Source organism: Lygodium microphyllum, chromosome 22 (genome assembly GCF_053477565.2).
Source record: "Lygodium microphyllum isolate KBCC chromosome 22, Lygodium_microphyllum_v1.1.10, whole genome shotgun sequence".
Taxonomy (NCBI): domain Eukaryota; kingdom Viridiplantae; phylum Streptophyta; class Polypodiopsida; order Schizaeales; family Lygodiaceae; genus Lygodium; species Lygodium microphyllum.
Genome location: NC_141156.1, coordinates 43,878,892 through 43,892,824, shown reverse-complemented (window position 1 = coordinate 43,892,824; position 13,933 = coordinate 43,878,892). Strand labels below are relative to the sequence as shown.

The 13,933-nt window shown below is 38.6% G+C and overlaps 1 protein-coding gene across 3 annotated transcripts in view; it reads right to left on the bottom strand.

The window, feature by feature from the left end:
- Nucleotides 1-3,450: 3,450 nt before the first annotated feature.
- LOC148017089 (uncharacterized) overlaps nt 3,451-13,933 on the bottom strand; it is a 29,682-nt gene continuing 19,199 nt past the window's right edge. For 2 of the 3 annotated variants that reach the window (XM_087662393.1, XM_087662391.1), the window contains 7 exons: nt 6,021-6,109; nt 5,832-5,935; nt 5,647-5,752; nt 5,449-5,542; nt 5,201-5,315; nt 4,587-5,118; nt 3,451-4,478 (listed from right to left, as the gene is read on the bottom strand). In XM_087662393.1, coding sequence (XP_087518519.1) covers nt 3,980-4,478; nt 4,587-5,118; nt 5,201-5,315; nt 5,449-5,542; nt 5,647-5,752; nt 5,832-5,935; nt 6,021-6,109 — 1,539 coding nt within the window. In that variant the 3' untranslated portion in view covers nt 3,451-3,979. The remainder of the gene's footprint in view (nt 4,479-4,586; nt 5,119-5,200; nt 5,316-5,448; nt 5,543-5,646; nt 5,753-5,831; nt 5,936-6,020; nt 6,110-13,933) is intronic. The other variant, XM_087662392.1, reaches the window with a different exon arrangement.

Sequence of the window (13,933 nt, the reverse complement as noted above, 5' to 3'; positions counted from 1 at the left end):
TCGTGGAGTACTTTATTGAGAATGTTTAAACTAGTGATGGTGCAATGTTAATCCATTATCTACTATTACTCTCTTACTTCTTCTTAGACACAAAGATGTTTTTTTGTTGGTACATTTTGTGTTTTCAGGCTTTCCCAAGCTTCAACTTCTTTTTAGTAGTAATGCAATTGTTGAGATGTGTGGCCAAGGATAGTTAGTCCCATTATTTGACCGAGCAACTTCAATGAGAGAGGTATGCCTTCACCCAATTCTTATCTCAATTGGATATGATGCACAATGATTGGTTGAAGCAAAATTGGACTACCTATTGGGGGAGGGGGGAGGAGAGAGAGGAGAGAGAGGGGGGAGAGGGGGATTGGGGGGCATCCACCTTGGTATAACTAATAATGTATTATATTTGGGGAGAGGTGGTGTGATCATCTCTTATGCCTTCTTAATGTCAAGAAATCCAAAGGGCTCAATTTTCACTAGGCTTTTTTAATTTCATGTCTAATTATTTCTTTTCACCTCAATGATATGTGAAAGTTAAACACAAAATATGAAATCAGCTTACATGTTTTATCATAATTGTATCAAAGGCGGTTATATCAACATAAACATTTCTTTTGGCCTCAATGATCTATGGAAGCCATTGTAGGATGTCATGACATCACCATTGTGTCATTACCTATTGTCATTATTTCATGGTTACTTCCTTGGTAACCAAATAACAGTCATGCATTGCTATCACAAACCATAACGTATCCAACACCACCCCCAATGTTTCACACATGAACGTTTTGGTTAAGGGATGAAATGTTTCAACCATGGGTAAGTCATGGGTGAAACACCATGAAAATATATTCTAAAATCATATACACAAGTGAGATACGTATGTTTGGGAAATTGCATGTTCAAGTGAGCTACATATATTCAAGAATAAAAAATAACAAGGTCAGCAATGCGATATATTACTATTAAATAGTGTCAATCAAAAAGATAAAATCAACATTAAAGCAAATGTCAACATTTAAACTATGCAAATGTAGTTATAGATCCAAAATTCAAATGATGTTGTATTGAATCAATCCTAATTTCATCTCTCTGAGACTGTGTGTGATGTTTAGTTGATCCCATTTCTATTTTCATCCTTATAATTTTGCTTTGCAAACTACTTGAGATCAAAGAACACCTACCTTCTACCTAGTGGAACATGGGAAGCTAGTCAATTACCATATAACTAGAGAAAGGTTAACACAAACTACCCTAGAACCTTGGGATTCTCATTTGCCAACTAGCTAAGCTCACTACCAAATTTCTTGTATAATATTGTCGACTCTCTAAGTTAGAATGCTCAAATCTTTTCATGGTTGCACTTATCTATCATGGATGCTTTCATGATCAAAGCTTTTCATGGTTGCACTTATATATCATGGATGCATTCATGCTTAAATTTACATGAAGGACACTTGCAAGAAGATAATAAGCTTTCAACGATGCATCAAACTTGCCAAATCACATGATGCTTTAGTGTAATGTCAAAAGTCTCATTGTTCATTTACACTTAAGAATGAAAAGGTCTCATTGTTCGTTTATCCTTAAGAATGAAAAAGTATGCAACCATCTATAAATGTCCATAGCTTCATATTTTCGTACACATCCAAAATGTAGGCGTCACACAAATGTTATTAAGAATTGTGTTCCATGTTTTCCCATATTAAATGAAACCATATCTAATATCATTTTAGGTTTCATCTTGTTAAGAATCCTACTACATCAACCTCGTTTTCCAAATGCTCCATGTTTTGGCATGATGAATAAAAATTAATCTAACCAGCAAGCTAAGTAGATAGAACTTGAGTTTATGTTTCGATTGAATATCTTATTGCATCATCCACTTTGTTCCAAATAATTCATTCTAACTTCTCATTAACAAAGCCTCATACCCAACTTCCAACATCTAATTCTTCTAAGTAGCTTCAATGTGTGGCTCTTCTTTGTCATGCTCTCTTTTGTTCTCCTCTTTGGCTATCATGCACCACTCCTAGAACTTTCTTATATCATGCTTCCCTTAGTTCTTCTATATAGTGTTTCGCAACATCCCCTAAAAGCAAATGATTGTACACCACATATAGAGCTTGCCAAGAGACTACTCAAATAGAAAATATTATAAAGCTTGCACTTTTTGCAATGGATTTCCCTCTCATGCATAATAATAATCTTAACATCCATGAAGGGAAATTTTAATTAAGAACATAACTCAGGTTACAACTAGGAGTTCATTTCAAGGAATACAACTTCGGCAACTGTGTGAAGTTGCAATCTAAGAATTCCTCCTTTGCCAATTGGTACTTCACCCATTACAAACATATAATCTTCCCTTCCATAGAATTCATTTCATTACTAAGCACAAATACAATCATCTCAATATTAGAACCAATTCGGTTATTAAACGTAAAAGTAAGTAACCAATGTGTTCTTCACTTCTGACGCTACTTGAAAATAATCACTCCCCTTACTAACATCACTAGCCAACTTATTTTGCTCAACTATGTTTTCTAAATTGACAAGGATCATTGCCCTAGTCTCTCTTCAATGGAAAGCATCTATAAGGCTAGCCCAAGATTTGTCTACTTAGTTTCAACCCTACATTTACAAGAATCATTACCCGAGTCTCTCTTCAATGGAAAGCATCTAAGGCTAGCCCAAGATTTGTCTACTTAGTTTCAGCCCTACTTTTACAAGCTTGTGTTCTTCAAAAATTTTAATCAAACTAGCTAAATACTTCCACTTTAAATGATCAACTACTATCCAATCTATCATTGATTGCTCACTTGCAAGGTAACATTCTTTACCTACGATTTTTCTAACTAAAGAAGCTTTTAGATCAATTTCTTTAAGAGGTCAATCAACACTTCATATAAATAATCAAAAGCAAACCATGCAATAGCATTTGCCCTATTGATTTAAGTGAAGCAATAGCACACTCCACATCTTGTTGGCTTTCTCACTATGTTGTTTTCATTAGTACCAAATCTTGCATATTTCAACTATGTTTTTGGTACCACGTTACTTAGAACTCTACCTAATGATGCTACGTTTTCTCAAGTACAATTGTACATCTAGAGATGATCCATGCAGGCCTTTTGTTGCTACTAGTGTTTCAAGCATGTTTCTAGATATGTGTGTTGCTAGATTTGTCTTGCTGAAATCACCTTATCAAGGAGTCCAGAAAAATAGCTATGCCTACAACTATGATCAGGCAGTACATCCCATGGCACTCAACTCCTAAACCACTTTACATTTTTGGTGGTCGTTGCTGCTAGAGTTTTGGGTGGCTGCTCACAAACAGTTTCCAATGCTACCATCATACTAAACATACCTCTTATCATCATGGCAAAAACATGTGTTCTACAATTGGACTCGATATTGGTTGGCATCTCTAACACATCTTCAAGACATGCAAAGGTCTCAAACAAACTATCAGCTCAATGAGCAAGCTCTGAATTGATTTGGTTTTCACTTACCAAGCTGCATCAAACATGAAATCAATCAAGGCTCCAGGCTTTCCTACTGCCTACATTGGCACATTAATGATCAACACACTATGCCCTGGCCCATCAAAACTTCTTTACGGGCACCATTTCTGCAGTACAATTCGTGGAAATATGTACTTTCATCACTCCAATTATAGTGTCTACAAATGGAATATGTATTGTTTCCACAATACCTGATTCCTATCAAAGCTCTTTTATTTGATTAAGGCTTTTCCTTTTTGTGATAAAAATTTGACAGGGCTGCACCCTTTGTTTCCAATTTTGCATGTCACTTTGCTCCTGCTACACTTCTATCAGCAAAAGTTATTAAGCACACTGAAATGGGCACATCCAGGTATGTCCCGCATAACCTGGTTGCCAAGCCTTGTTCGTCAGCCACATAAGCTCTTGTGAAGCTCGTTGACTGCCAGGCACTCAACAATACAACTTACTTGTGTGCACATTCAAGCAATCTTGAGCTTCTGGGCAAGCCGTTCAGCTCCTTCTCTCATTTCACTTACAACCTTTGAAGTGCCTTCTCTTACACCTGAGGCAACTCCTCCAAGTGCAGTTGGAACTGTTTGCTGAAAAGTTTCCACTGCCTTGGAGGCAAGATTAGAACACCTGTCTCTAGACACGTGATAGTTTTCATCCAATTTCCCTAGAAGCTCAGAAGCTTTCTGCCTAATAGCACAAAAAACAAGATGTACAAAATGTAAAACCCAGATCCATGTGTCCATGATCACCTTCCCTATGTTTTGGCCCTTTTCTTTGAGCATTTCTATGTACGATTTTTGCACCCTTACGTCCTTGCTGTAGCGCCAAGTTGGACCAGGGATGTTTGATTCATCAAGTTCCTTGTCAACATGCACTTGCACTCCTTCATTTTCCCATCGTTTTCGTGCCTGCTCAAGCAACTTGGCATGCGCATGAGCTTTCCGAGCTTCTTCTTCTGCCCAGATTCTGTAAAAAGGGCACAAAGGTGTGGGAAATTATGTCCCATGTAACTAACAATAAAATCAGACCCCTCTTTCACTGCTGTGAATTGAGCAAATGGAACAATAACATTACCTTGCCAAGGAAAGGGCATTCTTTTCAATCTCAAGTTCAGATCGGACCTTTCTGATACTCTCTCTCTCCTCTTCAGCTGCAGCACGAAGCCTTTCTGCCTGCTCTTTTTCTAATGCAACTTCAAACTTTGTATTAGACAAGGTCAATGCATGTTCCTCTACTTCATGCCTCAGTTTGGAGAAAAATTCCTTCTCTGAGTCCAAAGCAGCTCGCTCTTTCAGCAACATTACTTTCTCCTCCTCCCAATCTGCTTTCACTTTCTCAAGCTCAGCACGTGTTTTTTCTACCAAACTTGTGGCCGCCTCTTGCTTTTCCTGCTCTAGCTTCAGAAGTTCATTGAATGCAGCAACCACTTCTTGCTGAGCTCTGCTTTCCAAAGCTAGTTCAGCTGCTACAGCCGCTTCCGCAATGGACTCTGCTTCAAGCCTTGCCAGCTCTTCTGATACAAGTTCCCATGCTTCACCAGTTGCCAATGCAACTGCTGCCTGAGCTTTTGTAACAGGTTTCTCTGGCTGAAACCTCCTTGTGTAGCCTGCCAGAATAACACTCTACAAACTTGAGCATAAATCTGCTTCTCGCAAATACTAAGAATGAGACATTAAGACACCACCTACCGAATGCCAAAGATATTATGCTCTTTTCTCCAGATGAAAGATCAGCAAGTAAAGCTGGCCATGCATCACGATCTACCATATCAATGTCAACAAAGCCAGACACTTTCTGTAGTACCTAAGGACAACAAATGCAAGGGCCTATCGATCAAGACTATACCCACAAATCTCAATTAGGGAAGCAAACAAAGAGCGAAACAAATGTCACATCTGGAACAAGCTGACCAGATAAAGTTCATTGCTTCTCATACCTCCTTTTCAACAGGGGGTGTCACTCCAGGTGGAAGATGATGTTCTCTTTCAAAAGCTACTTTCCAGCTAACTAGATCCTGACGCGTTAACGGACTGGATCCATGCAGAACAGGCAAGTCAGTTGGAGAATTATGATGCCTACATGCAATGTTCAAGTAAAATGTGTAATGAACCAAGCTTTTAAAATGTAGCAACACCTGTCAGGGTAAAATTTGCAAGATTGACTCTCTTGAATTAGTGTCTCTTTACTTTGTCCATCATTTGCTAGAAGCCTACTAGAGATCAGCCCTGCCTCAGCCAAGCCTGCAAAACAGCATCTTAGCTTCATCCTCTCTGCAATTCGAAATGAAGGTTCTTGTATCTAATTTCAACTTGCTCGAACCTTGAATAAAAGGAAAGTCAGGATCTTCAGGCAACACATCATCATATGCAAGTTTGGTCCCATCTTCAATGTACATAGCAGGGAATACTTTATGAGCAGGACTCCTGCAAATTCACATCTATTTTAGCTAAGCCACAGACTGTCAGAATGCCACAATAACAAAACATTTTCATCTTCATATTCAAATACCTAGACAAAATGCCACTTGTTGAGATCAGCCATCGAGCATACTCTCTTCGAGTGCATATATCACCTGCCTGAACACCTGTTTCAATAACCTATACAAGAAACAAAGGACAGTGATCACCAAGACTGCCCGCATCCAGCAGGTGATAGAACAGAGATGTGGAAACCCCATATTTCTCAGAAACTGGAAGCAATAGATGTAGAAGATACAGATCAACCTAATGAAACAAATGATAGCTTTAAGTATTACGATTCACGAAATGAAAATGAAATTCAGAATAATTTAGTTGGTGGCAGCTATCAATATATTTTAGCAACCTGCAAACATCAAACACAAAAGGAGAGTATCCAACATTGGTCTTTTTTTTCAGCCTATTCACAATGCTTATGGTCATTGAGCATTAGATTGAGAGACTATCTTATTGACATGCACTGTATGGAAAGACCGTCATGGCACCAATTGATTGGACCACTAAATTTATGCAAATGAAGGTCTTCCTGTCCTCGCAACCCCAAGTTCATATATATTGAGTAGGCTTTGTGAATAACAGCTTATGGATTTTCTCATAGGCTCAACCTACAATGTCCAAGATTTGCAGCTGGATTTAGCGGGAGGGGCTTAGTGGAGTTAATGCTTGCCTGCACAGTTTCCAGCTCTTCAGAGCAGAGTCAAAAAAGGCAGAGATAATTCCTGGAGAGGTAGATATGTATCAAGTAGGTCACAGGGGAGCACCAGATATCAGGTGAGATACACATTAAGATGTCAGGGATAGCCCACTAATGCTTTGAGAAAAATGTGCAGAAGTCAGTGGTACAGGGGCTCAAGGTTAGTCGTACACACCTCTGAAAAAGCACCAACAGGATTAGAGTTACATGATGTACCTAACATAAGATGATGTTCTGCCTCTACTTAGTCTGTGTACAGCCTAGTAAGTACTAATCTAATTAGCTGATAGAGTTCCTGTTTAGAGCGGTACAAGAAACGTGGACAGGAGATCAGTCATGTCCAGCCTGTGATGCAGCTTATTGGCTTCTTGTTTAGAGAGGTCCACGAAGAGTAGTCCAAGTCATACAAAAATGTTGAGAGATCAGCCGCAGCATATAAGCAGTCTCTATTCCCCTTTCCACCGAACTTTGTAACCATTAGCTGCTATGAAGAATTTAGGCAATTAACTACTAGACATATACAAATGTCCGGGGTTGTCTCCCTACATGGCGTACAGTATGGTACAGTACAGTACAAGTATGAAATCTAAGTATACTGCTGGAAACTATCCAAAACAGGCTGTTGCACAAGAACGGCCATAACTTGAAGAAGAAATGTCTAATCACCATGTATGAGCTATAGAAATGTAGAGGACAATCCCTAGTATCGAGCCATGCTTTAAAATCCAAATTTGATGATCGTAGAGCAATTATTTTTATGACAGAAATTTAGTACAGCAAGCTGTCCTAGGACGTTCAGATATTACTCTATTTCCTACAAAAGCCATGGAAAAGAATCAAGGTATGATGATGGTTTCCAAGTAGACTCCTCCATGGGCAAACCTCGCCATTTAATAAGGTATTCCAATAATGAACGGTTCCTTAAAATCTTTTCTCTTTTGCCAATAATCTTTTCAGGCTCATAAATGATGAGACCATCTTCATCTATGGGAGGTAACTCCTCTAAAACCTTTACAGCTGGAACCCACATATTTCTTAAGTTGGAAAACATGGAAGGTACAATGAATCCTTGTTGAAGGCGGCAAATCAAGCTTGTATGCAAACTCACCAACTCGTTTAAGGATTTGATAAGGCCCATAGTAATGATGAGCCAACTTATTATGACCGCCTTTGAGAGAAGCACACCTAGATTTAGGCACTTTGAGAAATACCCAATCTCCTTCTTCAAACTCCGAAGGCCTCCTCTTTTCATAAGCATAAGCCTTCATAACATCTTGTGCCTTTCTAATGTCTTCTTTGCATTGATGTAAAAGAGCTTCCATTTTCTCAACTTCAGCCTTGGCTTGTGGATTCACATCTTCATGAAAGAGAGCAAAAGGTATTTGCACTTCGTATCCATAAAGCACTTCAAATGGTGACAAGCCAATTCTCATATGATGAGTGTTATTATAACAAAATTCAACAAGATGTAGCTAATGATCCCATGAAGCTTAAGTGTCATGGTAAAAATGTCGAAGATAGACTTTCAACCACTTATTGACACGCTCCGTTTGGCCATCTGTTTGGGGATGATATGCCGTGCTAGGAGTCAAAATTGTTCCCATAGAAGTGAACAAACTCCTCCAAAAACCTCCCATGAACTTAGTATCATGATCGGATACGATTTTCAATGGCATACCATAAAGCTGAAAAATACATTCCATAAATTGTTCAGCCACTTGCTTTGCTGTAAATTAAGCCTTGGTAGGGATGAAATGAGCTGATTTAGTCAAGTACAATTTCAATGAAAATATAGGGTATCTTTTACCACACCCCCCCCCAACCCCCTTTTTTTAAGCATCAAACTTTCACACATGCACGCGTGCGCTCTCTCTCTCTCTCTCTCTCTCTCTCTCTCTCTCTCTCTCTCTCTCTCATTTGTATGATCATTTATGTACAAGGTATCTAGTCCCATCTATGTACTTGTAACTTACATGTTGTAGCGCATATTGTGCATGAGGCATATACTAGAGGTTTTGGCATGTCATGTCTTCGTCGTTTGGCCTGCTCTTGCACATGGTAAGTCTTAACTCTCGACTCATGACAGATTACTCTTTTTTCTTCGCAGGGTGTGCAAGTTTTGTGCAAAGCATCAACACCGTGTGGCACAAAGATTGAAAGCTCATTTTTCACAAACAAGGGGCTTTGGGATTGGGCCTTGCTCAAGGGTGCCCAAAAATGTGTATAAGAGTCTTACGTCATGGCAAGCCCAAATGTTGGGTATTCCCATTGATCGAGTGAATGCATGGGATGAGCCAAGGCCCAAAGCTAAACCTCTCAACAATTCTAGCATCTCTGAGGACCTCTCTTGACGTGGACAATAAAGCTGACTCTATAGAGGAGTCACAAGCTACATGTTCTTCCTCCATGCCGACCATCCCCTCAGCTAAGAGAACCGCACTACCCATACATAAGCAAGGAGACATGAAAGCATCATTGCAAAAGGCAAGGGTTAAGAAAGCTATTAGAAAGATCACGAAGCTATTCGTACAATGTGGTTTATCATTTTACATTCTTCGAACTTCCGATGGAACTCAATGATTTATGCTATCTCTCACATTGGGTATGAATGGGAGGGTCAAAAGTATGAGATATTGCGTACCAAGGAGCTTCGCTATAAGAAAGAGGCCTTGACCAAAGAGCTAGAGCCTTTGAAGGCAACATGAGAGAACATATTGGTTTCTTCTTGCAAAGGCACTATGTTTCTATGTGCCATAGATGCATTGGCATTGCAAGTACGATTGTCACAGGTACATACATATGGTCTCATCTATACAAGCAATGATCGATATAGGTCCAAGAAATGTTATGCAAGTGATTATAGATAATGGATCAAATTGTGTAGCCATGGAAAAGACGCTCGAAGAAGAGTTCTCTGCCATTGTTTTGACACCTTATACTACACATAGCCTAGACCTAATGATTGCGGATCTAGTGAAACTACCTTGGGTGGATCATATTTTCTCCACTGCATGTACCATGGTTAATTTTATTTCCAAGAGACCCAAGGTTCTCAACATGTATAAGGCATACAGTGATTCAGAGCTTTTTAAGCCTTCCAAAACAAGGTTTACATGTATATTTATTGTCTTGAAAAAGCTTGTTGGGATGCGACATGGTTTGCTTATTAAGCCTTCCAAAACAAGGTTTACATCTATATTTATTGTCTCGGAAAAGCTTATTGGTGTACAATATGGTTTGCTTCGTACTGTTTTTTGTCATGAGTAGCGAAACTGGGAGGAAAAAAAGAATCCCAAGACAATTGCATTTTGTTGCATGGTCCTAAATGATGATTGGTAGCAAGACGCAACTAGTCTAGTGAAAAGCATGAATCCCATGTATAATAGTATCCTCAAATTAACAAATATGGAGGAGAGCACCATCGGTCTTCTTTACGAGTTCATGGCAAAATTGAAAAGGCCTTGGACGCAAATGCTACATTGTCAACTTCTAGATATACATTCTTTTAAAATCGAGATTTTGTAAAATAAAGAGCTACTTTCATCTTGTTTTTTCTTTCTCTAAAAATTTGGGATTTCATTACATTTTTCTTTTGTATATAAAGGATTAGGGTTTTAAAAAACATATAGAATCGACATTAAGATTGGTCTCATAAATCCATCTATGCCATTACCCATATCCTTCATCTTTATGAAGAGATAAACAACAATATATTAACAAAGAACTAGAGGATGGATGAAATGAGTATATAAGCAAAATTATGGAAGACAACAATCATATGCTTTTGAAACTGGACAATGAATGTTTTCTTTTTCGCAATTGGAGCAGAGTATTTAAGTTACACACTGCAAAGTGAGGAGAGCCTCGACTGCAACCAATCTCTTGGTGGAAAAAATATGGCATCAAGACACCTATCTTGATAAAAGTAAATATTTGATCCATCACCCAACTCCCATAATACATACTTTTTTTAAAAAAATTATACGAGTATTAAATTTTCTAACATGTCTTCTTTTATAAATACATCGCCATGAGAGTTCCCTTATAAGATTGTAGCTCTAAGCCTTGTGAGAGGAACTAGAGTACATGGGCCTTGCTTCATATCGAGAAGAGAAATAAACTCTCTACACAATAATTGGATATTGCAATCTACGATTACTTGAGCTAATTGACTATCCGATCAAGCCTTATCAAGTGAACCCAAACAAGATAGATGTCACGAAATGCAAAGAGATGACAGATATTCCACACAAGGAAAGAGATATCTATATACTATGATGTACGAGGAGATTACTACACCTTGTATCACATGATCTCGGAGAGAAGCTTTAGATAGTGTCAATACTTCAAAGCCACCTCCAATTATTGAGGATGCATTTGAGGAGTCTTTTGAGAGTAGCAACAGCAATGAGGATGAGACTGATGACATTGAGTTGGGAGATGAGGAGATAAGTATGGATGAGGATATAGATACCACTAAGGCTTGACTCAAGATTTTTAATTAAGGACTTAAGATTTGAACTTTGAGGTATTTTTAAGTTTGGAATTTTTTATTTTATTGTCATTTGAAGTTTGAACATTATTAATTAGCAGCTTTTGTGATTCATGTGACATGTGAAGTATTGCATCTTACAAGGTCCATAGATTCGTTACGATGTCATTTAGAGACATGGAGTAGTATTGTTATTTCAACATTGATTGCAGTTTCTATGTTTGGGCAAATCTATGGCATCATGCCTCTTTTATTCATGAAATGTCAAATCTGAACAAAAAATCGTATAATACGGTGTACAGTATATGTATTATGTAAATTGTTAATCTATTGATTACTCACTTAGATTTGGTATACAATATTGAATCGGATTCAAAATATACTTTGCTATGGTCTTATATAATTTCAATAATTTTGATTTCAAGATAAACTCATTTCTTATATTTTAGGAAACTCGTATGAAACTTTGGAAGCCTGTTTCATACCACCCATTTCTGAAACCCTTGGCAACTATATCTTATATAAATCAGATAAAGTCAAATCCAAGAGGACAAAGAGAGAAGACACTGTAAAAACTGAAGTCTCTAGCCTGCAAGTAGAAGTCTTTGCTTTCATAATGCTTGGAAAACATTGTACTACAGCTAAGGTTGATGACTCATCAAATACCATCAAATCCAGCTTTGACACTGATGCAAAAAAGTTGTAATGCTGGGATAAACATTGCATGCACTAGCAAAAGATTCAGCACACGTCTAAGGATACAATTGAGAATGCCAATCACAATCCTTGCTGAATGTGGCCTAATCTTGTTTGTAAAACTCAGACCTACAATAGCTGGCAATAAGCATGTACCTTGGACGTGAGAGTATTCATCCTTGGCATGGATACCATTGTTGCTCCTCTTCGCTATAGTGATGTTGTCATGAAGATGCTTGGCGTGAAGTGTCAGTGTTCTGATTGCTCATATGTGTTTGACTTGTTAGCTAGCTGTTCATCATGCTTCTTCCTGCTTAGCCCTCAGCACATGCTTAGCAACTGAGTGTGCATTTTTGGCTATCATGAATTTGTTTTGTGTGTTCCCTTGCTTGTGATTTGGTCCATTCTCTTTAAGAATTTTGTGTCCTGGGTTTCCACTTGTTTAAAAGAAACATCCACACACTTAATAATGATGGCTATCTCAACCAAAGTATCTACTTACACTTCTCTCACTCGCACTAGTATTTGCTCCTATGGTTACATTATCATTGAAACCTTTGTTTAGCATCTGATAGATTACTAATCAACCCTTGGTTAAGTGTTATTGTTCTTATATCAATGCTACACAAAAGATCATTTGGCTTGTTTCGGCCATTGAAGATGCAGGTTTTTGGGAGTTGTTCCAGCCTCCTATTCTCATTGGCTCTTAGAGGATTCTATGTTGCATGTGGTTCCAACGACATCATCAGCTTTCCTTTCACAACTTACTAAGGTAGTGGCATTCATGGTCCCACATGTCTCATGGACATTCACAGGTTTCTCCATCCTTCTCAACTGCAAAAGTGTCATGATCTTGGATGATGTGTTGTCTCCAAATTCATGTACTTTTGCACTTGATGTGTTTTATACTTGCTTTACTGAGATAACCATCAGGAATGTTGATGCTTATGGGAGGAATTCATATATGTTACACACGGAGCTTGTCAACAGCTAATGTGACTTAGGTGTGCCACGGCTTGGTCAGCTCCTTCCTATCCTTGGCGCATTGGTGGTCAGTCACTTCATTGGCATTTATATGCATGTGCAACTTACCAAGTGAATATAGTGATTGCATGCTACTAGAGAGTGCATATTGCAAGTTGTAACCTAACTTCTTACTTATTGGTGATCACCTATGACCTGAAAGAATCTTCTTATTAATTGGTGATCACCTATAACCTGAGAGAGGGTCTCAAGGTCATTTTGGCACCTTATATGTGTACACACTAGTTGGACCACTTTTGGTCCTCGTGAGACTCCACACTTGTACTTTGGCATCTTATTGTGAAGTCTTTGGAAATGAGAGCTTTTGTCCTTGGCATACATGAGAGGCTACCACTGTTGCTCCTCTTCACTATCCTGATGGCCAATGTATCTTGTCATCTTGCAGCCAGTGGATTCTGTTCCATTCATCTTGAATTCTATGCATTTATGCCTTTGTGGATGTATTGTACCTTTGTTTTCAGATTGCATCATTCTAACAGCTTTTTTGACACACCCAGCTGGCCACTAGAAAACTCTAGACTAACCAGTCAAATGCAGAGCAAGGCCCTTTAATGCAGATCAATAGATCTTTCAAGGCAGCAGATGTGAACCAGGTGGTAGGATGCCTTTGTGGCTAACTCACAACACAGATTCACTGCTGATGTACGTGTCTGCCTGATGCATCACAATGCCATGGTCAGTGTAGTTGATCAAATGAATCTTAGAGAGTACATAGCTAGCCTTCAAGTCGACTGATCATGTAGCAACTGAAATGCGTCCCTGCTGTTTCTTTTTTCATTTGTTCCCACTTCTCTGGCAGAAAATGACTGACATGCAAGTATTTCACCCTGTTTGATTGACCTACTGGGGCCTAAGCTGGTGCAACTAGTCAACTTGGAAATCCAACATCACTTGAATCACAATTTTCCATAATTCAAATAAATTTCACTTTCAGTTGCAGAAGTTAAGTTACTCACAAGTCCTAAAGTCACACTCAAGCCTAGACTTACAGGCCAAAGCTAAAGTAAGTCCATGTCCC